Raw genomic sequence first — 24,351 nt, forward strand, 5'->3', positions numbered from 1 at the left:
TTGTTTTGCCTTCGCATTGCAACTGAATGAAAATGGTATACATTTTTACATTATAGTCGTATTACTCCGTAGAGTCACTAGGTGCATTTTCCGTTGGAACTTTACCAAGCTGCAGACGGGGATGTGAATTGCATAGTGTAGAATTCCTTCCCTTTGTCTTCACTGCAGCATCCATTTGGCTTGCATATTGTAGAAGCCTTGGAGGTGTCACCAGGGAAGTGGACCAATAAGTTTTCAATTTAAAAATCTTTTAGTAATATTTTTAATGTTTTTCAATATTATTAATGTTGCTATTAGGATTGAAAAACTTCATCTTTCAATTGCCAGATGACGTTAGTCACCTACCCAATTTGTTTCAGTTGCAATGTGTGGGAAAAGCTCTCGGTGCTGGTCAGTTAGGATATGGAGAACCAGCCTAAGCTCTCTCCGATAAGATTCCTATAAGAATCGAAAATCTCGATTCAGAGAGCTGGATTGCACTCCGTATTCTAATTGAAAAGTAAAATTGCTTTGCCTTCGCATCGTAACTGAATAAAAATGGTACACATTTTTATTTTGTAAATGATTACTTTATACAAAAGTAACGATTTGTAACGAATCCTCGAAAGTAACTATAATAAACATCACTACTATTCCTTTGCCTTTGCCCCTACAGTGTAGGCAACCACAACCGACATTAATATCGTTTTTCTTTATAAAATTTTCAATTTTTATTATTTTCAATTAAAGCCAGTTTATTTATAATCCGCAAAAGAGGAGCAATTAGGTGATATGGTTATTTAGCAATTTTACGGCTTTTTATACCCAGAAAATTAAAATTTATTCGAAATCTCAACTTTTTATTTGGTTATATCTCGAAAACGGAAAATCCGCAAATGAAATTTCGAATGGAGGGATTTTCTTACGTCAGAAACAGTTATTTTAGATATACATTACAATACAGATAATACTTTTGCAAATACAGTTTAGGACCACCAAAATGGAAAATTTTTTTCTTCGGAAATTTTTTAAGCTTTATGATTTTTAGTTTAAACCAGGTCTATACGTAATCCTCAAACCAGAAGAAATTAAATGATATAGTTATTGTTATTTTTACAGCTTTTAATAAATATCCCGATAATGGAAATATATACTTTGGCGCTGTCCCGAGAAATTTCATTTTGATATAACTTAAAAATGGAATATCCGCAAATGAAATTTCAAAGGAGGGATTACCTTTAAGTCAGGAGGAGTTATTTTGACTATGGTACATACTACTTTTAGCCTTACAGTTTAGGTTTACCAAAAGTGAAAATTATTCTGGATTCCTTTGCCCCTACAGTATAGGCAACCAACATTAAAATCGTTTTTCCTTTATAACATTTTCAATTTTCACAATTTTCAATTAAAACCAGTTTATTCATAATCCGCAAACGAGGTGCAATTTTTTGATATGGTTATTTAGTGACTTTACGGCATTTATTACCCTGAGAATCGACATTTATTTTTAGCGCTGCGCCGAAATCTCCACTTTTGATTTGCTTATATCTCAAAAACGGAAACTCCGCAAATGAAATTTTGAATGGTGCAATTATCCGCAAACGAGGTGCAATTTTTTGAGCTATGGTAGAAGTCAAAATAACAACTTTGAAAAAACCGTTTCGCTAACTTTATGACGCTCGGCCGACAAGGATCTACAGTTCGAGCGAGTCTCGTAAACGTAAATTCAGAGATACGTAAAGTCCACTTTACATCAACAATAATTGGACAAGAAATTGACAACAAGTTATTCAAGGTCAAATTTGAATTATACAAAACACAATTCTACATCCAATTTTGCCGTGAATAAAAAGAAAATAAAGAAACTTGACAAAATAAAACATATCCAATTGTTCTATTTCATCAAATTCCTTCATTTTCCTTTAAAAACCATACATTTTGTACACGTCAAATTTGGCCTTGAATAACTTTGTCAGTTTCTTATTCAATTTAATTTCTTATGGCTGTATGACACTATGCATTTTCTTGTATCATTTCTAATATCGTTTCTGATATGTCAAAAAAATGTATAGTGTCATACACAGATACAAGAAACGATACAAGAATTTGTGTCAAGGATGTATGACACTATGCATTTTCTTGTATCATTTCTAATATCGTTTCTGATATGTCAAAAAAATGTATAGTGTCATACACAGATACAAGAAACGATATCAGAAACGATACAAGAATTTGTGTCAGGCACAGATTCTTGTACAATAACTGCGCCAATTTCTGCGCAGAGAACAAAAACGTAAAACCTGCTGGTAAAACTTCTAAATGTCATAATGGCGGCTGAAAATGAGATCATATGATTTATGTCTTGATGAATTTATTTGTGTTTTGTAGGTATTATTTATAAATATTTTATTGATACTTAATATACCGTTTGGTATGGACAACTGTTCTACTAATAACCATTTATTTAGAATAACTTTGGGTTTCATATTGCATAATTTTTTAATAGAGGAAAATACAATAGTTCCAATTTGGATCAAACTGAAGATAATTATAATGCAAATATTTTAGCACAAATATCAAAACAAAATAGAAAACACAAATAATCAACAGTCAACGTAAAAATTCTAGTTATTATAACATTAAAATATTTGTTTTTAAAAGTTTATAAATTTTATAAAATCCTTAAAATCAGCTGTAGACGCAGTACTACCATACCAATGTAACGTGACAGGGTGACAAACAAAATTTCGACCAATCACGTGCCGAATTTCATACAGTTTTCGATACAAGAACTTGCATAGTGTCATACAGGGCACAAATGTACGTACAAGAAATGATACAAGAAAATGTATACAAGAAACGATATCAGAAACGATATTAGAAATGATACAAGAAAATGCATAGTGTCATACAGCCTCAGGCACAGATTCTTGTACAATAACTGCGCCAATTTCTGCGCAAAGAGCAAAAACGTAAAACCTGCTGGTAAAACTTCTAAATGTCATAATGGCGGCTGAAAATGAGATCATATGATTTATGTCTTGATGAATTTATTTGTGTTTTGTAGGTATTATTTATAAATATTTTATTGATACTTAATATACCGTTTGGTATGGACTATTGTTCTACTAATAACCATATATTTAGAATAACTTTGGGTTTCATATTGCATAATTTTTTAATAGAGGAAAATACAATAGTTCCAATTTGGATCAAACTGAAGATAATAATTATAATGCAAATATTTTAGCACAAATATCAAAACAAAATAAAAAACACAAATAATCAACAGTCAACGTAAAAATTCTAGTTATTATAACATTAAAATATTTGTTTTTAAAAGTTTATAAATTTTATAAAATCCTTAAAATCAGCTGTAGACGCAATACTACCATACCAATGTAACGTGACAGGGTGACAAACAAAATTTCGACCAATCACGTGCCGAATTTGATACAGTTTTCGATACAAGAACTTGCATAGTGTCATACAGGGCACAAATGTACGTACAAGAAATGATACAAGAAAATGTATACAAGAAACGATATTAGAAATGATACAAGAAAATGCATAGTGTCATACAGCCTTTATTCAGTTTAATTGTTGATGTAAATCTGTGGTTACACCCCGATGCATAGGGCTTTTCATCGATTGTCATTTGTTTCGAGCTTCTGTCATGTGTCACATAATATTAATATATCTACGCCATACGTCTTTGGTTTGTATCATTGGTATTACCAATAACGTATGACGTAGATATATTAATATTATGTGACACATGACAGAAGCTCGAAACAAATGACTGTGAATGAAAAGCCCTATTGAGTGGCATATGACAAGCCTGATCCTGATCTATTCTTTTATATCTATGGAACGCACCCATGGAACCGAGTTTTTGAAGTGTCAACTGTCAAAGGTGTTTGTTTATGTTTAAGAAAAATTATCTTTTTTATTTTAAACTTAAAATGTTAAAATTCTTAGCTTTTAGTTATTTTAAAAACTAAAGCACATACCAATTTTAATTTAGTTTAATTTTTTAATATGGAATGCAATGAAAATATTAAGGATTCTAGAAACAAAGAAATATTAACAGGTATTAAAGATGGAGATTCTCTACAGAAATATAACAACATAGAAGTTAAATCGGAACTAGATGAAAACAGTTGCAGTTATGGACAGGAATCTGTATTAGATGAGTTTTGTTCAGATTCAGAGGATATTAAAATCGAAAACAATACATTAGAAAATGTATCTAATGAAATTAAAGTTGAAACGAAAACAGAATTGGAGGAGCATGACATTGGTAAGAAATATATTTCTCTTCTTCATTTTTAAGTATCTTACACCATAAATGTGATATTTCACTAACACTAAAGTATTGAATACAGTGACTGGGAATAGGTACCATAGAGAAAGGCATCTGTGGCGTCTGTTTCGATTCCAACATCACATCTGTTTAATGTGATGAGTTCAAAAGAATTTTAGGTCGATTGGGCTGTAACAGATTTCTAATTTATGTGGGGTATTGTATTGTAGTTGTCATTTAAAACTGTTAAAGTTTTGACTCTTTCGCATTGTTTTTATTTATATGACTATAATCTAATCGATCCTATCTTCTGTAATAACTTGTCTTCATTTTTCATTTGCATAAACGAATTCTGAATAAAGCTTCTGAATAATACCCTGACTTAGGTAAATTAAAAACGCATAATTACATGTAAGAAAAAATTGTTTTAATAGTTGTTATATAGATTTATAGGAATTGTAGGAAAACATGGTAAGAAATATAAATATATTTACAAATCAAATTAAATTCATCCTCTAGATTAAAAATACAAAATTATAGGTACCCACTAGTTTGATCGGTTGAATTTGATGCACCGCAAGACAATAATGGCACAGCTAGGAACAAGCTAGGGCGATCCGTCTTTTCATGTTGGAATCAGAAACTCGCATTAGGTTTCTGGAATAGGTATTTGTTTGGAATAGATTCAGTTCCAATCTATTACTGAAAAATGTTATTCTGTACCATCTCTAATTTGACGTGATGGCATGACCGTGAATGTCCACCTTTAGACAGTAAAATTTTGTTACAGTTTTTCTAATACTGGTTTCTAATTTGGTTCTAATGTTTTAGGTGCCCCACCTGATATTACAATGGAACTCGCAAGTACCAAACCGTTCAATGCTGCTGAAGTACATTTGAAAACATGTACTGGTGAAAGACGATATGAATGTGAAATTTGTAGTAAGCAGTTTACTACAAAAGGTAATTTAAAGATACATATGAGAATTCACACTGGTGAAAAACCTTATAAATGTGAAATTTGTAATAATCTGTTTACTACAAAAGGTAATTTAAAGATTCATATGAGAGTTCACACTGTTGAAAAAGCTTATAAATGTGAAATTTGTAGTAGACAGTTTACTAGAGAAAGTCATTTAAAGAAGCATATGAGAATTCATACGGGTGAAAAACCTTATGTATGTAAAACTTGTAGTAAACAGTTTAACAAACTAAGTAATTTAAAGGATCATAACATGAGACATCACACTGGTGGAAGACCTTATAAATGTGAAAGTTACTCGAAACAGTTCAGTCAGAAAATTTCTCTAAGTGCACATAATATGATAGTTTATACTGGTGAAACACCTTATAAATGTGAAATTTGTACTAAGCTGTTTACTACAAAAGGTAATTTAAAAACACATATGAGAATTCACACTGGTGAAAATCTTAATAAATGTGAAATCTGTAGTAAGCAGTTTACTCAACTAAGTAATTTAAAGGTGCATATGAGAATTCACAGTGGTGAAAAACCTTATAAATGTGAAATTTGTAATTATCTGTTTACTATAGAAAGTAATTTAAAAATTCATATGAGAGTTCACACTTTTGAAAAAGCTTATAAATGTGAAATTTGTAGTAAGCAATTTACTAATCGAAGTCATTTAAAGGATCATATGAGAATTCACACTGGTGAAAAACCTTATAAATGTGAAATTTGTAGTAAGCAGTTTACTGCAAAAAATAGTTTAAATTGTCATATAAGAACTCATACCGGTGAAAAACCTTATAAATGTGAAATTTGTAGTAAGCAGTTTACTCTAAAAGTTAATTTAAAGGTGCATATGAGAATTCACAGTGGTGAAAAACCTTATGAATGTGAAATTTGTAGTAAGCAGTTTACTGTAAAAAGTAATTTATATACACATATGAGATGTCACACTGGTGAAACCCCTTATAAATGTGAAATTTGCTCTAAACAGTTTGCTCAGAAAATTTCTCTAAATACGCATATGGCGGCTCATACTAGTGAAAAACCTTATAAATGTGAAATTTGTAATAAGCTGTTTACTCATATAAGTAATTTGAATAATCATAAAAAAGTGCACACTGGTGAAAAACCATATAAATGTGAAATTTGTAGTAAGCAGTTTAGCTACACATCTACTTTAGATTGTCATATGAATCCGTATATATGCGAAATATGTAGTAAGGAGTTTACTATAGAAAGTAATTTAAATACTCATATCAAATGTCACAGTGGTAAAAAACCTTATAAATGTGAAATTTGTAGTAAGCAGTTTACTTATAGAAGTAATTTAAATGCTCATAAAAGAGTTCACACTGGTCAAAAACCTTATAAATGTGAAATTTGTACTAAGCAGTTCACTCGCAGAAGTATATTAAATGATCATATGACAATTCATACTGGTGAAAGACCTTATTATAAATGTGAAATTTGTAATAAGCTGTTTACTCAAAAAGGTTATTTTAAGCGTCATATGAGAATTCACAATGGAGAAAAACCTTATGAATGTGAAATTTGTTCTAAACAGTTTAGTCAGAAAATTTCTCTAAATACACATATGGCAGTTCATACTGGTAGAAAACCTTATAAATGTGAAATTTGTAGTAAGCAGTTAACTACAAAAAATGGTTTAAATGATCATATGAGAATTCACACTGGTGAAAAACCTTATAAATGTGAAATTTGTACTAAGCTGTTTACTCACAAAGTTAATTTAAAGCGTCATATGAGAATTCACACTGGTGAGAGACCTTATAAATGTGAAATTTGTAGCAAGCTGTTTACTCTACGAAGTCATTTAAAGCGGCATATCAGAATTCACACTGGTAAAACACCTTATAAATGTGAAATTTGTAGTAATCGGTTTATTACAAGAAATAAATTAAATAATCATATGGCAATTCATACTGCTGAAAGACCTTCTTCTTAGCCTTCTGTCGTCCATTTTAGTCTGAGATCTGAATATATGTAGGGATTCTTTAAAGACAACTGTAATAAAAGTCCGTTTGATGTTTAACAGTTTTAATTAATAAAATAGATAACTAAATTATTGATACTATTAAATTGACGAAATGTAAAAGTGTTTGTGTAATTGCGACTAAAATTTTACGAGTTCTCACAAAAGAAAATGTCTTTGAAATATTCGCGTTTATCTACTTAATATATGATCGGCTTGTCAATATTACGTCCTTATGGTTATCCCAAATACAACCTCTTAAGTTCGAATCTCTTAAGAATCGACTGACTTCATCCCCACATAACCCAAATTCTCTTACTTACTGCTAATCTTCTTCTTCCGTTTTTCCCCCTGAGAACCAAGCTGTTAAAATTGGTTCAAAGTATACACCGCCTTTTTCCAATAAACGAAAACCAATAAAATTAGTCAAGGCGGCTAATGTTTGTCTTAGGGCCGGTTGTTCGAAAGCTAATCAACAATGATTATTATCAAATCTAGAGTGCGATGTATTAAGAGTATAAGTCAAAGATGAAAATTTTTTATTAGGACTTTTCAGTCTTTTTTACCACTGATAAAATAACTATTACAACTAAATATGAAAATGGTGACGAAATATGATTAATAAATTAATAATTAACTATTTTACTTTCTACTTTGGTAATACCTTATTAATTATATAATTCAAAATATAGAAGAATCCCGAAAAATCTTTTTTATGACTTATACTCTTAGTACATAGCACGTTAGAAATATTTCATTACTGTCACCAACTGTCAATGTCAACTTTGTTTGGGTTGCTGAAAACATAATTGATTACAATTATGAGACTAGTTAATCAATTAGCATAACAATTATTAACATAATCGATTAATAAATCTCATAATTCTGTACGTTAGAATTGAAAGGGCGGCAGTCCATTTTTACAGTAAATGGAGATATGCAGCTAATAATACACCTAAAGGTGTTATCTTTAGAATGGTGGTTAACAGGTGGTTGTACAGGCAATATTACAAAAATTGCAAGTCGGATGTCCACTGTGAAATTTGTTGCAAAAAGCCCTATGTGGTACACCGGTCTTTTTCGCATGGTACACTGATTGTTAAAAAGACGGTAGTCCAATCTCTATGGACAACCGTTGTTAACTAACTAACTATCTTAACTAATGGAAAATCGTTTTATTTAAAGCAGTTATGGACATCTAATTTTACCGTCTATAATGATAGTACTGCCGAAGGTTCATACTTCATGTGGGACGAGTCTATTGCAAAAAGGGGTGGCAACGAGATAGCTTCCGCTGTAATAATGTGGTTAAAAATTTACCTTCTACAACAGAAGAGGTAACATTTTGGTCAGACAACTGCTCTGGCCAAAACCGAAATTTTTTTATTTTGTATGTATATGTGGGCATATGTCCATAACACCTCAGTAGTTTGAATTCATCATAAATATTTACTCAAGGGGCATACACACAACGAAGAAGACACAATACATGCACTAATTGAGAGGAAGAAGAAAAGACTACCTACTATGAGTATTTCTGTACCTCATGAATGGGCCCATTAAGGACCTGCGGTGGGATCACGATCGGTAGAATGGTAGAATGCTGACGTCACGTTGCCTAGCAACCGTCGATTATCGCCTGCAAGCGTAAATTTGGTATCACGATGAATAGAATGGTCGTTTCCAGTCGAATTTTATCCCCACCCTTGTAGAATAAAAATCCTCCTCAAACTACCACTTCTTAGCTGTAGAAAGGATGGTTAATCTCTTTCTTTCTCATGTTAATAAACAAAAACAGAACCAATATGGCAATATGACAGATATTTATTTTTCCCGCTTCCGTATTTTTTGTCTTGTTTATTGTTATTGTTTATGTTCACTAATATGTTTTACATAATATTTCAATCAACGGTTTTCCTCATAGACATGTAAAGAAAGTTTCTCGTGGTTTTTCATAGTGACTGTTTTGCAAAAATACAATTAGTTTTTATTTTGAGATAACTAATAGCAGGATAACGAAGCAACAAACCTAAATAACATGTTTGGCTTTCCTTTATTTGGAGACATCAACTTTATTTCTTCGTGATACTGGTACCTTAAACCTCTACAGAATAGAATTTTGCCTCAAAATAGATTGGTGAATGTATCTACTTACACTGTATGTTTCTTAGATGAATAAAACTTTTTTCTACATAATTGTAGGTACATTTTGATTTTATATACTGTTTAACAACCCATATTTATAGTAAATATATAAACCTACCACTAATAACCCTAGTGGTTGATGCAGATAAAAAAAAGTTTGACCTTCACTGTGATTGTTTTTAATAAGTTATTTAAATTATTTGTAGTTTTTTTATAAAAATTTGTTTGAATTTAATCTTTTGATTAAAATTTAAAATGCTTATTCTTTTGCACATTATTTGTATTCTGAAAGCTTACCTATATAAAGATGTTTAATGCCTGGTTGCACCAACAGATCTTAAACTTTAGACGTGCCTTAAGCTCAGATTGCGAAATATATGTATGTGTGGCATCATTGAGTCTTAGATCAGTTTTCAGCTTGGCACAATGGATTATTTAATTTATTTATTTATTAAGATAAGAATTGAAAATTATGGTGCAATGTGAGTGAAACTTAAAGCGGCCATATCTATGAGCTGAGCTGAGTTTAAGATTTGTTGGTGCTACCAGGCATAAGTTTAGTTAATAAAAATATATGATTTACTATTTTATTGGGAAAAAGTCACAATTTAAGTGAAAAATGAAATTTATTGACGTTTTAACTTCCACTTCCGAAGCAGTTATCGAAATATAAAATATAAATTAATATAAGTAATCAATTTTAATTCAACTTATTAATGAGTACTAAAATATTAATTAAGATTTTGTATTTCAATAACGATTTCCGACTTGGAAGTTGAAACGTTAATAAATTTTATTTTTAACTAAATCGTGGATTATTTCACAATAAAATAGTATATTGCATACGATATCACAAAGAAGCAGCTTCAGAACAATATAAAAATATATGTAAATTAACTACAGAGGACAGTCTGACTTTTACAAAATTAACCTTAATTTTTGTGAAATATTTTTTCTCAAAAAATGCATTGTTTCTGCAGAAAAACCTCAGAATCCTCTTACTATTATCATTATAATTTTCAGGTTGAAATAAAAATCAATAATGGGTAAAACATAAACTTTATTTAAACTGAAGAAAACATAAAAACAAATATAATCCATGAACATTATAAAAATAACATAAAGACAAATCTTCATAACAAAGTTGTAGTACTTCTCTGTTACATCCAAAACATTTTCTTTCATAGGACTGAAAAAGCACACAGTATTGTCTTAACATTGTTTCATACCAAGACTAAAATAAGAACAAAGAATAAATCACAAATAAACCACAAATTTATGTAAATTGAAAAATAATGCAATTTTACTCTCTATGGCCAGTTTCACCAACAACAAATAAATCAGTGAATAGTTTGATAATTTAAAATTAAATTGACAAATTTTCTTTATATAGATGTTTAAAGTGAGATTAACTCGTCAATTCATTTGAAGAGTAACTATTTATTTGATAAATAAATAAAATAAGTACTATTTGACGTTAGAGAAACATAGTTGTGTCAGTTTTATCAGTTGAATAATTTTATTCATCGAATAAACTACTATTCATCTTTGGTGAAACTGGCCATTAGTCAATGAAGCTTTACAATTATTATTTCTAGTGCAAAAATAAGTAATAATATTAAACTACTTATAAAAATTATTATGAAACTTTAAATAAACATTTCTTTAAGATATTTGATCAATGCATCCATAAAACAAAAGTTTTATGTTCAAAATACTTCATAATAAGATATAAGGCTTCACCGTCCAGCAAAGATAACTAAGAAGTGAAAGTAATCTTTGCCAGAATAGAAATGGAAAATGCTTTGATCTCTATTTTAAACGATCTGCTGCAAAAAAGTTTTACATTTGAGTTTCTCCACATAATGTGTTGCACCTCCCCATCTAGCATCGATGTTTAAAATTTTTAAGTCTGGATCACACGCCTAAAAGATTGTAATTTTTTACTTATTCTTTATTTTGTTAGTCAAAGTTTTTTCAACACAAATATCAACAAATACTACAAATTTTTATGATATTTGCAATATAATATATTATGTGATAATACATTATTTTTATAAATTGATTATTGGCAGCATATAGTACATAATATAATATTACAAGTAAGTAGTGTTATATAACGAGTGTTACAATTTCTACATTTTTAGAAAGATAACTTTTCTATTAAGATAGTTATGTTCCCGTTCCGTTGGAGCAATTATAGCAACATGTGTGCAAACTATGGCCCCTACACAGCCAGGAAAGTTAAACTTCTGCATAAATTTTCTTTTAAAATTCTCTTTTTGAACGAATGTAGTAGGAAAGATAATCGACTCTTCACTTAGATGTTCAATTGTTAAATTTGTTACATCATTTAAACGGATGCTAACAGTATTTTAGGCAATTGATATAGTAGTTATATATAGGCATAAAGTGAAACGTACGCCGATGTGCTTAGTATATTAGTATACAAAATGTATATACACATCAACGTTCATTTCACTTTATGTTTTGACTTAATTTGTTTGAAAATGAATCGCTACACGTGGGAAAAGTTATAGCGGACGAAAAATAACTGATAGCTCTGACCGACTACTCTTTGATAGGAACTTATTGCATAAAAATAAGTGAGGTAAAAATTTACAGTGAAGGCTCAACACTGCTTGGATGAACGGATTATCACATATTATGAGGTATAAGCCTCTCAAAAAAATAGTTCACCATGTCTGTTGTTAATATAAATAAATCTACAAACTCCTAAAGTAAATGCATCACTTTCCCTTCTCATTATTCTCCTCTATATTATACCTATTTATTTCGTTTCTTAATTGCTCATTTCTTTGTATATGAGCAGGAAGCATCTAAACGTCAAACTATATCAGTATTTAATATAAACATCAAAATATATTAATAATAATTAATAATTAAATAGTTCACTATGTCTGTTGTTGATATAAATAGATCTACAAACTCCTAAAGTAACTGCATCACTTTCCCTTCTCATTATTCTCTATATTATACCTATTTATTTCATTTCTTAATTGCTCATTTCTTTGTATATGACCAAGTATCCGAGCAGGAAGCGAACGTCGAACTATATCGGTAATATAAACATCAAAATATATTAATAATAATTAATAAGTGATATGAACCTACAACTTATTGTGTTATTTTTCCTTTACAGTAACAGGAATTTATAGAAAAAATACCTACATAAAAATACCTTAATATAACAATGTTCCCTAGTCACAGGTAAAATTCAAAAATTTAGTGATTTCTAATAAAATAGTTCCAAACAACCCAAGACAAAAATATACAAATTGAAAATAATCACAAATAATAATCTTTCTTTAGGTTAGCTTTTTGAATACAACCACCACAAAATAAAGAGAACCACACGTCAAACAGCAATATTTTTAAGAAGAAGAAGCGATATTTTTAACACGGCTAGTAGAATATCCGAACATTGCCGAGCACCGATTCTACTTTCCCAAGCGTGTTAACGTGATACCAAAATTGTCGATTGTAGAATTATTTTTGTGACGTCAGCATTCTACCATTCTACTGATCGTGATCCCACCACTGTAGTTCGTTAAAACCACTTATTGTTTATGAGATGAAAACAAGTGACTTTTTTAACTTTGAAAAAATGGGCAAAGAATCGACAAGCACGTTTGTGAATCGGAAACGGAACACAGACAATGAACCCTTTCTATCCTCTAAAATTGTGCACTTGAAAGTCGAAAGAGACCACTCTGGCATTATGTTTTATAAAACAACGTTTTCCCAGGAAAATTTTAAATCTGTCAATTTTAAAAGAAAAATGAGAAGTTCTCTCGGTGGTCTCCTACCAAACACATTGGACCAAATAAAAATGAAAATTCAATTCCAATTGATAGTTCAAAATATAACCACCTAATGGAATTTCTAGAATGTGTACCTTCTATTTACCATTCCTACTATAAATCTTTAAAAACAACAGAAAATAAAGTTGTCGTTAACGAAAACAATTCTTCATGTTCCGAAGATGATTAAATGCTTTTTAATTTAAGTTTTATATTATTTTTGTATTGTTAAGTTCTGATTATAACGTTCTTTTTCTAGTAAAATCATACCAAAAGGGCGGCTGTCCTATTTTTTTGTTGATATAATACCACAGAACAAAAAAGGCTGTAGTCCTAAATTATTTATTATTTCAATACAAAACAACTTAACGCCGATTATGTTACTGTAAAATAAAATACAAAGCATGCTTTACCACTTTTCTTTAAATCATAAAGCTGCAACATCATTTGATGATTTTAAAGGCATTTAAAATTATGGTGTACAAATTAAGAGCACTAATTTTGATCTACTGCAAAACAAACTGAAAGTGACTTCCGCCCTTTCAATTCTAACGTACAGAATTATTGTAATTAATTATGTTTTCAGCAACCCAAACAAAGTTGACATTGACAGTTGGTGACAGTAATTAAATATTTGATAATGATCATTGTTGATTAGCGTTCGAACAACCGGCCCATAAACTAATTATGTATTAAAGATTCAAAGTTAGAAGTATTTCGCATCGGCTACCGTAGTAATCCCAATTCGTTCCGCTCATCTGGGCCAACGTCCATATGTGTGAGACCCTTATCCCGTTGTCGTACTAATAATTAAGAAAAATGATATACAGGGGAATTTAAAATATAAGGTAAACTATTTACAATTCTACATATATGTCGATCTGTACCCATCTGCTTGCCGGATGAAACATTTTTTTTATTAAAATTCATACATAGACAAATACGACTTGCATGGCTTGCCTATCAAAATCGTGGCATAGCTATCCTTAAGGGGGGCGCGTAGGGTTTGAAATTAATATTTCAAGCACATTTTTGTGAATTTTTTTTAAAGTATGATAGAATTATTTTTAAATATAAATTCAGTCGGTCACGGCGGCTCAGTTGGAAGAGGCGCAGTCGATGGACAAGTTTCGTGGATTTGCGATCCACGGTTCGAGTTTCAGCCAGGTTATTTGAAATTAATAAAAGTCCAACGTCGGTAGTATAAAATTTAATAGGATCTGCGACTTGGTATGGAATAAACTAGTGTCTGATCGGCCTATGGAGGAGCGGTACGGCAAGGGATAAGGGCTTTGGGCTTGGTAATACTCCTCCATAGATCCCTACCGAAGGGCGTTGGCGGCTATACAGTACAACTCAAAGAATATTAAAAAAAATTAAGGAAAAATATTGAAAAATAAGCCAAAGGTGGCAAATTTTTAAAGACACCTAAAAAAATTATTTTGCGGTGGACATCAGAACTCATCATTGGATCATGGTAAACGAAAAGGTCAAAAAGATTGTATTAACATAAGTTCATCGAGGTAACTCTGTCGAGCTTTTTAGTTATAACAATTTTTGACTTTTTGGTATTACTCATAAGTCAAAACAACTAAATTTTTTGCACAAAAAAGGGTGAAAATCAACATATTTATTAGTGTTAAATAAAAAATAAGCATAAAACAAAAAATATTTCGACAGAGTTACCTCACGAAATGTTTAATAAATATATCAGGGTGTCCAGAAACTCTACCGACAAACGAAGACAGGAGATTCTTCAGATAATTTTAAGACAATTTAGATCAATTCACCTAGTCCGAAAATGCTTCCTAAATACCTTCACGCTTCAATTTAGAAAAACGAAAATCGGTACGTATATTTATCTTCAAGAGATAAATCGATTCCATCCATTGCCAATTTCTAGTACCGATCATAGGCGTCCCTTTTGGGAAGGGTAACGGTTATTTTATCACATAACTTTTTTATTTTTAACTTTTAAGTATTTTTGATACTGGATTATTAAATTGTGAGGTATTCTAGTACTAAAAGGTACTCTTAGTTTAAGTCGGTAGGATTTACAGTTTTTTAGAAAAATCGATTTGAAAATTTTTTGTTTTTTGAATTTGAATAAAAATTGAAAACAATTTTCAAAAAAACGGTGTATTTTACTAACTTAAGCAAGAATAACTTTTAGTACTAGAATACCTCATAACTTAATAATCTCGAGTCAAAAATGCTTAAAAATTAAATATAAAAATGTTATGCGATAAAATAACCGTTGACCTACCCAAAACGGACGCATATGACATATGACCCGTAGTAGAAATTCGCAATTAATGAAATCGATTCACCTCTGAAATATAAATAAACGTACCAGTTTTCGGATTTCTAAATAGTTTTTTTTTGAAATTTTTTTTGGAAATTCAAAAAAAGAAAAATTTTCAAATTGATTTTTCTAGAAAACGGTGTATCCTATCGACCTAAACCTAAAACAAGAGTACCTTTTAGTTGTAGAATACCTCACAATTTAATAATCCAGAGTCAAAAATGCTTAAAAATTAAAGGTAAAAAAGTTATGTGATAAAATAACTGTTGCTCTACCCAAAACGGAGGCCTATGACCGATACTAGAAATTCGCAATGCATGGAGTTGATTTACATCTGGAAGATAAATATGTGTATCAATTTTCGTTTTTCTCAATAGAAGCTTTCTTGAGTTATTTAAGAAAAACTAATTACAAGACGCCATCTCCAAAGAGTTCTAGCTCTCTCATTTTCGAACTAGGTGAATTGGGTTAAAATTATCTGAGGAATCTCCTGTCTTCGTTTGTCGGTAGAGTTTCTGGATACCCTGTATATGCAAAATTTTAGGCGGATCAGTCATAAGTTTTTGAGTTACAATGTCCACCGTCTTTGAAAAAAGCAGTTTTGAGAAAAACGCGTTTAAAGTTTTGTCAACTTTTATTTTTCCCTGTATAAATAGAAGTAAGCACAACAGCAATGGTTTATTGGTGCCATATGTTTTTGTTGATTGTGAAAATTTTTAGGAATGGTTGATATTGCTAATTTTCTTTATATTGAATACAGGGTGAGTCAAAACGCAATTACATTCTTTTCTCAGAAATTTTAAATGGATCACCTTTTATTTTATATCACTATTGAAAAATACCATTACCGTACTTTAATTTGTATTTGATATTCACTATATTCAAAATTTGTTAGTTTTCGAGATATTTTCATTTTTCAGAGCAAATTATTAATTATGTAGGTGTCTAACCTAATCATAAAGTATTGCCTGAAGATTATGATTAAGTGAACCGTTTTTATGAAACCTAGCATCACCTCCAAATAGTACATTATCAAAGAAATCTTCTATCAATTGATTTTATCTAATGCCCATTCACAAAATAATATTCTCTTTTCAGAATCTTCCTGAATTAATTCTTGGTACAATTGAATGCGGTAGGGTGCATTCTGTTTTTTGCTAAAATTCTTTGCACAGAGTAGTAAATTGGTTCGTTTGCTTTGGAAATATTTCGTGTACTTATATGTTGATTTTCAGTAACTAGCAGCAACACATTTATTTCGTTTTCCTCTGTTACAGTACTTTTTGTTCGCCCGTGTTTTTTATACATAGTTGCATAACTGAACCAGTGCGGTTAAAAACCAATCCCTAATTTGTCAAAGCTTGCTGTTGTAGGTTGTCGTCTTTCAAGAAACCATTCATAATAAATTATTACCGATAATAACGTATTTTTATTGGACTCCCCCAATTCCAGAACATCTAACATTTCATCAACAGTAAAAGTTCTTAACTATTTAATAACACAATACACCAACAATTAAGGTGAACAGTCAGTTTTAGACAATTCAATCATTGCTTACTTACAATTTGGAAAAATTTAGACACCTTATTAATAATTTGCTCTGAAAAATGAAAATATCTTAAAAACTAACAAATTTAGACATAGGAAATATTATACAAAAATTAAAGTACGGTACATTCCATTTAAAATTACTGAGAAAAAAATGTACTTGCGTTTTAACTCACCCTGTATTCAATATAAAGACAATTAGCAATATCAACCCTTCTTAAAAAATTTGACAATCAACAAACAAATATGGCACCAATAAACCATTGCTGTTGTGCTTATTTTTGTTTATACAGGGATCTGAACTTGTTACGATTTTCATAAAAAATTGGTTATAACTTTGTAAATACCCTGTATAAAATAATAAACCTTCATATTTTTGTGATGGGTGTAGTAATAGGCCATGGTAAAGAAGAAGAGGCGTGACTTGGCACAATGAAGTTAGACTAGGCTAGAAGGTTAGAACATATAAGATGTAACGTAGAGATTGTAAATCTTACTTTTATTAAATACAAAACGTTCATATGTTTTATTTCTTCTGGGAGCACAATACTTCTTAAATTCTGATATGACACTATCAAATTTATTAGGTTCTGGTATTTTGAGAATGTTATATATATCAACTCCTTCCGGTCCAATCATATTTAAAAACAAAGCAATTTTTATTCTATCGGCTTTGTCATCTTTCTCAGTTGCAATAAGATACATTTCAAAATTTTGGTAAAACCGTCTAAAATTTTCATGAAGGTTTCCCTCGAATTTCATGGATTCTGGCACTTTTCCTTCCATTCTGGATAACTGTACTTTTGGCTCTTGTACTGACTGCGCCACATGTAATAATAATACTCAGGTATTTATTAAATATTAAATTTAATAAAAGTAAGATTTACAATCTCTACGTTACATCTTATATGTTCTAGCCTATGTCTAACTTTATTGTGCCAAGTCACGCCTCTTCTTCTTTACCATGGCCTATTACTACATCTCCCCTTTTTCTCTTTTTTTTAAACTTTAATCAAACAAAAAACTATGCTAATACAAAATACAATCAGAGTAAACTATACTAATATAAAATATAATCAGAATACTTGGCAGGCTGTATGATAGTACGTGATGATCTCATGCTCACATCAGTATCACACTCTGAACTGCCAGAACTCTGAGCTTTACTGCAACTAGGTGTATCATTATTGTCATCACTTAAATTCTGAGTTTGACTAATATCAGGATCAATTTTTGACTTACGCAAGTGATAGCTGTTTCTTCTTAAGATGTTTTTACCGTTATCAATTAAATAAGACCTTGGAGCCTCATGTTTATTTACAATAACAGCCGGACTCCATTGATTATTGTCCTTGTACACCACATTTTCACCTTGCTTATATTCGGGCCTATTTCTTGTCTGCCTATCATAATATTCCCTATAAATATTATTTCTTTCTTCTAATTTTGACCTAACTTCTTTGATATTATCATTTTGCCTTTCAACAAATGGTAATTTAGTTTTAAGTTTTCAAAGTTGAGCTGGTGACCTCTTGAGATCAGTAATAGGAGTATTACGATAGTTCATTAGAGCAACCCACATGTCATCTGATTTTTTAATAATATTTTTAGATATCTGTACAAACCTGTCAGCTAAACCATTCGATCAAGGGTAATGGGGGCTACTAGTTTGAAATTTAAACTCAAATTTATCTGCAAACTTTTTGCATTCGTATGATCATAGCCACCTTTACTTAACAAGCCATGAAGTTGAAACTTGGCAACATCTATTGGTAGACCGATTAATTCTGACAGTTCTCATTTGTTTTTAAATAATTTTCACTGTATTTACAGAGAAACTGAAATATTTTACAATATTTCGTGCTCCAAATTATAAAGAACATTAAAAGGTATGTTATTAAGATGATTTTAGTTCAATATAATATATTTTTATATAAACTTGCGTGCATATAGAAATCCGTCCACTTAAAAATTTTGCCATTTTTAATGTCTTATATTTAAGAAACCTGTTGGCAGATTTAAGTGATTTTTTTAATATGTTATAGCCTAATTCTTTAACAATACCGCTGTAATAATATTGTTGCTAACCAGTTAAATTTTTATGCTGTACCGGGCATTGATAAAATACTGAAATTAAAACCCAACTATAGACTCCGATTTTCTTAACATTCTGGGTGTTTCTAAATAAGTGCGACAAACTTTAAGAGGAAAGGAACAAAACGCAAAATTTTGACGCCTGTATTTTAAATGTAATCATTTTTTTCGAATTCTGAGAAAACTAATAAGTATTTTTGAAAAATTTAAACGCAGAATAAAAGATTACTTTATTACCGAGAGCTAAAAGTCCCTTAGAATGAATAAAAAGTTTTTTTAATGACTTATTTGAAACTAGAAATCACACTAAATTTTCTTAGTTTTTCACCCCTGTAACTTATTAAAATAAACATAGAAGTTTTCAGGGCTTTGGGCCCTTAGTCCTAACGTAATCTTTCACTCTGCGTTTAAATTTTTAAAAAATACTTATTAGTTTTCTTAGGATTCGAAAAAAAATGAATCCCGTTTATATTCTTGTTGTTGGTTTTTTTTTTATATAATAAACGTTACTTACAAGGAATTACTTTTAATATTATTTTGTACAAACTTCCAATTAATAATATTTTCTTGTTCGACTCAAAAAATACTATAAATTTTACCAGAATTTGTACTTTAAAATCGTAATTTCGAAAGCGGTAGTCCGAAAGTCAGACTACGGACGTCATCAATTGCGACGTTGCCTTTTTCTCTTCATGGCTTGTAAAGTAAAGGTGGCTATGGTATGATCCAAAAGGCATATTATCAGCTATAATCACATCTGGTATACCATGTGTTGCAAATATCTGCTTGAGTGCATTTATAACATCAGACGATTGTTTACCTCTTATAGGGATTATTTCTAGCCACTTCGTTAAATAATCAGCAACAACCAAATAAGCTTTGCCACCATGTTCCATAATATGAGCACCCAATTTTTGAAATTTCAATTCCGGGATGTCATGAGATATTAATGGCATATCTATACTATTTGCATATCTATACTTTTCACAAATTTTGCAACTCTGTATCTCATTCGCAATATCCACACTCATCCCTGGCCAAAATAAGACATCTTTTGCTCGATCTCTTAAACGATTTATGCCAAAATGACCTTCATGTACAATTTGAAGCATCTCTTTTCGCAAAACTTTAGGTACAACAATTCTATCATTGAAAAACCTACTGACTGCGCCATGTAATAATAATACTCAGGTATTTATTAAATATTATATTTAATAAAAGTAAGATTTACAATCTCTACGTTACATCTTGATATGTTCTAACCTTCTAGCCTATGTCTAACTTCATTGTGCCAAGTCACGCCTCTTCTTCTTTACCATGGCCTATTACTACAATGGGGAAGCTAAGAAGATTTCGAATATAAAATAAAATAAAGAGGGTTCCATTTAAAATAACATAAGTTTTTTAACTAAGCATTCTAACTAATTTTGTAATATGAAGCTCAAAGTTGGCTACAATTTTATTTACTAACTTTTATTGCTATTAGGTATTATTGTTACACATATTAAAAGAACTAAATAGTTGTCCACACTCCATAGTTAATTAAAAAAAACACTAAACAAATAAAAAATAAGAAAACTCTTTACTAATCAGTATTAAAGTGTAAACACAACGCGATTAGACAAATTCTTAAATTCTAACCTCACTCTGACACTCGCGGTACTTACCACAGCATACACCCGACTCAAGTTAGCGTGTACCAAAAAATCAGTCACTGTGCACGCTAAATAGTGATGTCACTGACTTGATAACGTTTAGTAGTCCAGGAACCGAAGCTTTACAGCTTTGTAAATGCTTGGACTACCGAAAATTTGAAAATAAGTAGTCGGTAGTCCAAGGATCAAAATCTATATGATGCCGAAAGGCGCTTTTACCATTTTACCATGGGGGTGGTTACCACCCCATCTCGGGGGTGGAAATTCTTTATTATATTTTGACCGCAAAACTTGATAAAAACGTTCATTCTAAGCAAAAAATATTCCATACATTTTTTTGATAAAATTAATAGTTTTCGATTTATTCGCTATCGAATGTGTTAGTTTTATATCGAAAAAATCAATGTTTTTCGATATACTTACTCATTTTCAATTCACTCAATTTTTGCCGTAGAAAAATTTTTTTCAAACCAAGTTCTTGGGAATTAAATAACCTACAATTTAATATTTAAACATTTTTTCGTATCTCTGATGCTAATCTTTGTATTCTGAAGAAAATTTTTTACCAAACTACAAAAATTCGTTAATCGCTTTTAATTCCAGTTTTTTTTAAAACTAATTCTAAGCCAGTCAAACTTCTAGGATCTATTAGTAATACACAAATAAAGAAGAATGAATCATACTAATGACTAAAAACACCGCTAACTTACATTATTATGCTTCCAATTGAGTTTCTCCTTTTTTGTTCAAAAAATATATTGATTTTTTACCGTAACTTTTTATTTTTTATCTTAGAAAGTTTGGTAGACAAGAATTTTGTAGGTTTTTACAAGATCTATAAGGCTATTAATATAAATCCTTTTAAAATCCTCAGTCGCAAAAAGAGGTGACTTTGAAAGGGTTGGTAAAGGTGGTTTTTGCATGTTATTACAAGTTTTAATTGTCAATAGCTCACTCAATTTTTACCATAGAAAAAATTTTTTGCAAACCAAGTTCTTGGGAATTAAATATGCTACAATTTCTATTCGGAAGAAAAGGGCATTTTTTACTAAACTACAAAAATTCGTTATTCGTTTTTAACTCCGTTTTTTTTAAACTAATCATTCTAAGCCAGACAAACTTATAGAACCTATTAATAATACATAAATAAAGAACACAAAATAAGATCAATGACTAATTTTAATTAGGGTGGTGATTATGTGGTTGTTTGCGATCACTTTTTCGCTGAAAAAAATAGGGACTGACATTCTTTTCATTATAAGTCACTTCATTTTTGAGCTAGAGACTTTTTTTATTTCTGGAGATAGATATGTTTAAATACGTTAAATTAGTTTTAACCAGTTATCCTCGAAAAATGCATAGTTTTTCCCGTTTTTTGACTTTGAAACTATAATATTTAGCATTTGACGAAAAAGAGCTAACATATAATAAAGTATAGCTCGATTACTATTGATCTTAAAGGAAATTAAAAACACGGTTTTGTTTATTTTTTCAAAAGGTACATTTTTGTTAAGCAAAGTTGTTTTGATAAAACGAAAACTTTTTGAGTTAAAAACTAATATTTTCGATAGCGAATAAATCGAAAACTATTAATTTTATCAAAAAAATGTATAGAATGTTTTTTTCTTAGAATGAATGTTTTTACCAATTTTTGCGATCAAAATATAATAAAAACAAGCTGAAAATGCGAGCATTATCATAACGAAACCTTTGTTTATTTACGTATTTTAATTCATAACATGGAAATTATGAAAAGTTGTTTAGAATTAAAAATTATGTTTTAATGTGCAATATCATTCTAATTTAAATGTTGTGAACTATAAAGGTACTTTACTGTTGATCGAAATTCATATTTTTTATATACCTCGTATAAAATTAATAAAATTTGATATATTATGGTTGCATCATAAATCCTAGACCATGAAGAGTTTTTTATGAAGAATAACTTTTCTTCGTCAAATTAAAAATAAAAGAGTTATAAATGAAAATGTTGTTGGTATCCATAATTTTAGAAAAATCTTCAAATATTTTTTTCCATTAGAAGGATGTAATTGCACATATCAGACCATAATTTTTTATTCCAAACATTTCATATAGTTGGTTCGCGAAACTCACACACAACTGACTAGTGATTTTAGTCAGTAATTTTGAAAATTTGTCAAAAAAAATAATTACTAAATAGTTACCTAATAATAATTACTAAATAATAATTTTACCAATTTTGGCAAAAAATGACTAAAATCACTAGCCAGTTGTGTCTGAGTTTGTCGAACCGACTATAATAACAATTTTCATTTCATAACAAATGGAACAGTCCATTTATCATTAGGTACTCTCATTAAAGGGGAGGCCGCATACTCGTATAAACCTTTTTAAGATTATTAATAAATTATTGCTTTCAAAATATACTCAAGTTGTATTTTTGAACATGCTATTTATTTTATATAATAATTAAATTCACTATCAAAAGACATTGATATTTTATTAATACTTAATTTAAAATTTTTGACATTCACGAAGTGTCAAACTCAAATGTAAATAACCTATGCGTTGCTTAAGAGGATCGGTACGTATTTTCGGCTGCAATGCTATTCAAATGAGGATTCATTTTTTTCGAATCCTGAGAAAACTAATAAGTATTTTTGAAAAATTTAAACGCAGAATGAAAGATTACGTTATTAGCGAGGGCCGAAAGTCCCTGAGAACTTCTATAATGTTTATTTTAATAAGCTACAGGGGTGAAAAACTAAGCGAAAATTTAGTGTGATTTTTAATTTCAAATATCTCATTCAAAATAAACTTTTTATTTATTCTAAGGGACTTTCGGCCCTCGGTAATAATTTAATCTTTCATTCTGCGTTTAAATTTTTCAAAAATGTTTATTGGTTTTTTCAGGATTCGAAAAAAATGAACACAATGCCGTGGTAATATTTTCCAAATCTATCTTTGTCTTACAACGCACTCAGCCGAATATAATATTGTCAGCATGATAATATATTGCCAGTCGAGACACTGACAATCAGTGACAATTTTAAATATTTTACATTGCATCGGGAATATTTTAAGTTATTGATTAAATATTATTGATATATAGTGTATTTGATAAATAATTGATTTAAGACGTAAACTTAATAAAAAGTTATTTATTGTGTATTATTTGTGGAAGATCCAAGCAGAGAATACATCAGGATAATATATTCTGTGATCCAAGTATTTTGTTGTTAAAGATGTTCAAAATTGTAAGCGTTCCATAACAATATATTATTGAAAAATCACTTTAACACTTTTCCTCTTTTCTCGATTGAGTATTAGTTTTTGTTGTACAAATAAATTATTACAATCACTGAATACATAGTTAGTGAAAAAATTATCACATTTATTATTAACTGAATTAATAATTTGCAATTATAAAAATAACAGTTATCCAAGAACATCCAAAAGCCATCTCTTTAAATTAATGATGACATTTTCAAGTAAAATGACATTCTAGTAATGTTTACATATCCATACCAGTGTGAATTTTACTACA

General features: G+C 29.9%; 2 protein-coding genes across 2 annotated transcripts in view; both read left to right on the forward strand.

The window, feature by feature from the left end:
* Positions 1 to 3,886: 3,886 nt before the first annotated feature.
* Positions 3,887 to 24,351, forward strand: part of LOC126886327 (zinc finger protein 665-like) — a 48,827-nt gene continuing 28,362 nt past the window's right edge. Inside the window, exons 1-2 of the mRNA XM_050653199.1 lie at positions 3,887 to 4,282; positions 5,117 to 5,248. Coding sequence (XP_050509156.1) covers positions 4,021 to 4,282; positions 5,117 to 5,248 — 394 coding nt within the window. The 5' untranslated portion in view covers positions 3,887 to 4,020. The remainder of the gene's footprint in view (positions 4,283 to 5,116; positions 5,249 to 24,351) is intronic.
* On the forward strand, positions 5,339 to 10,454 carry LOC126887323 (zinc finger protein 845-like). The gene has a single exon (XM_050654770.1). The coding sequence runs from the start codon at positions 5,350 to 5,352 to the stop codon at positions 7,222 to 7,224; it is 1,875 nt and encodes a 624-aa protein (XP_050510727.1). The 5' UTR covers positions 5,339 to 5,349; the 3' UTR covers positions 7,225 to 10,454.

This window comes from Diabrotica virgifera, chromosome 6 (genome assembly GCF_917563875.1).
Source record: "Diabrotica virgifera virgifera chromosome 6, PGI_DIABVI_V3a".
NCBI lineage: Eukaryota > Metazoa > Arthropoda > Insecta > Coleoptera > Chrysomelidae > Diabrotica > Diabrotica virgifera.

Excerpts from the sequence above, each read along its gene's own strand:
- LOC126887323 (XM_050654770.1), top strand. The coding sequence starts at position 5,350 with ATGAGAGTTCACACTGTTGAAAAAGCTTATAAATGTGAAATTTGTAGT.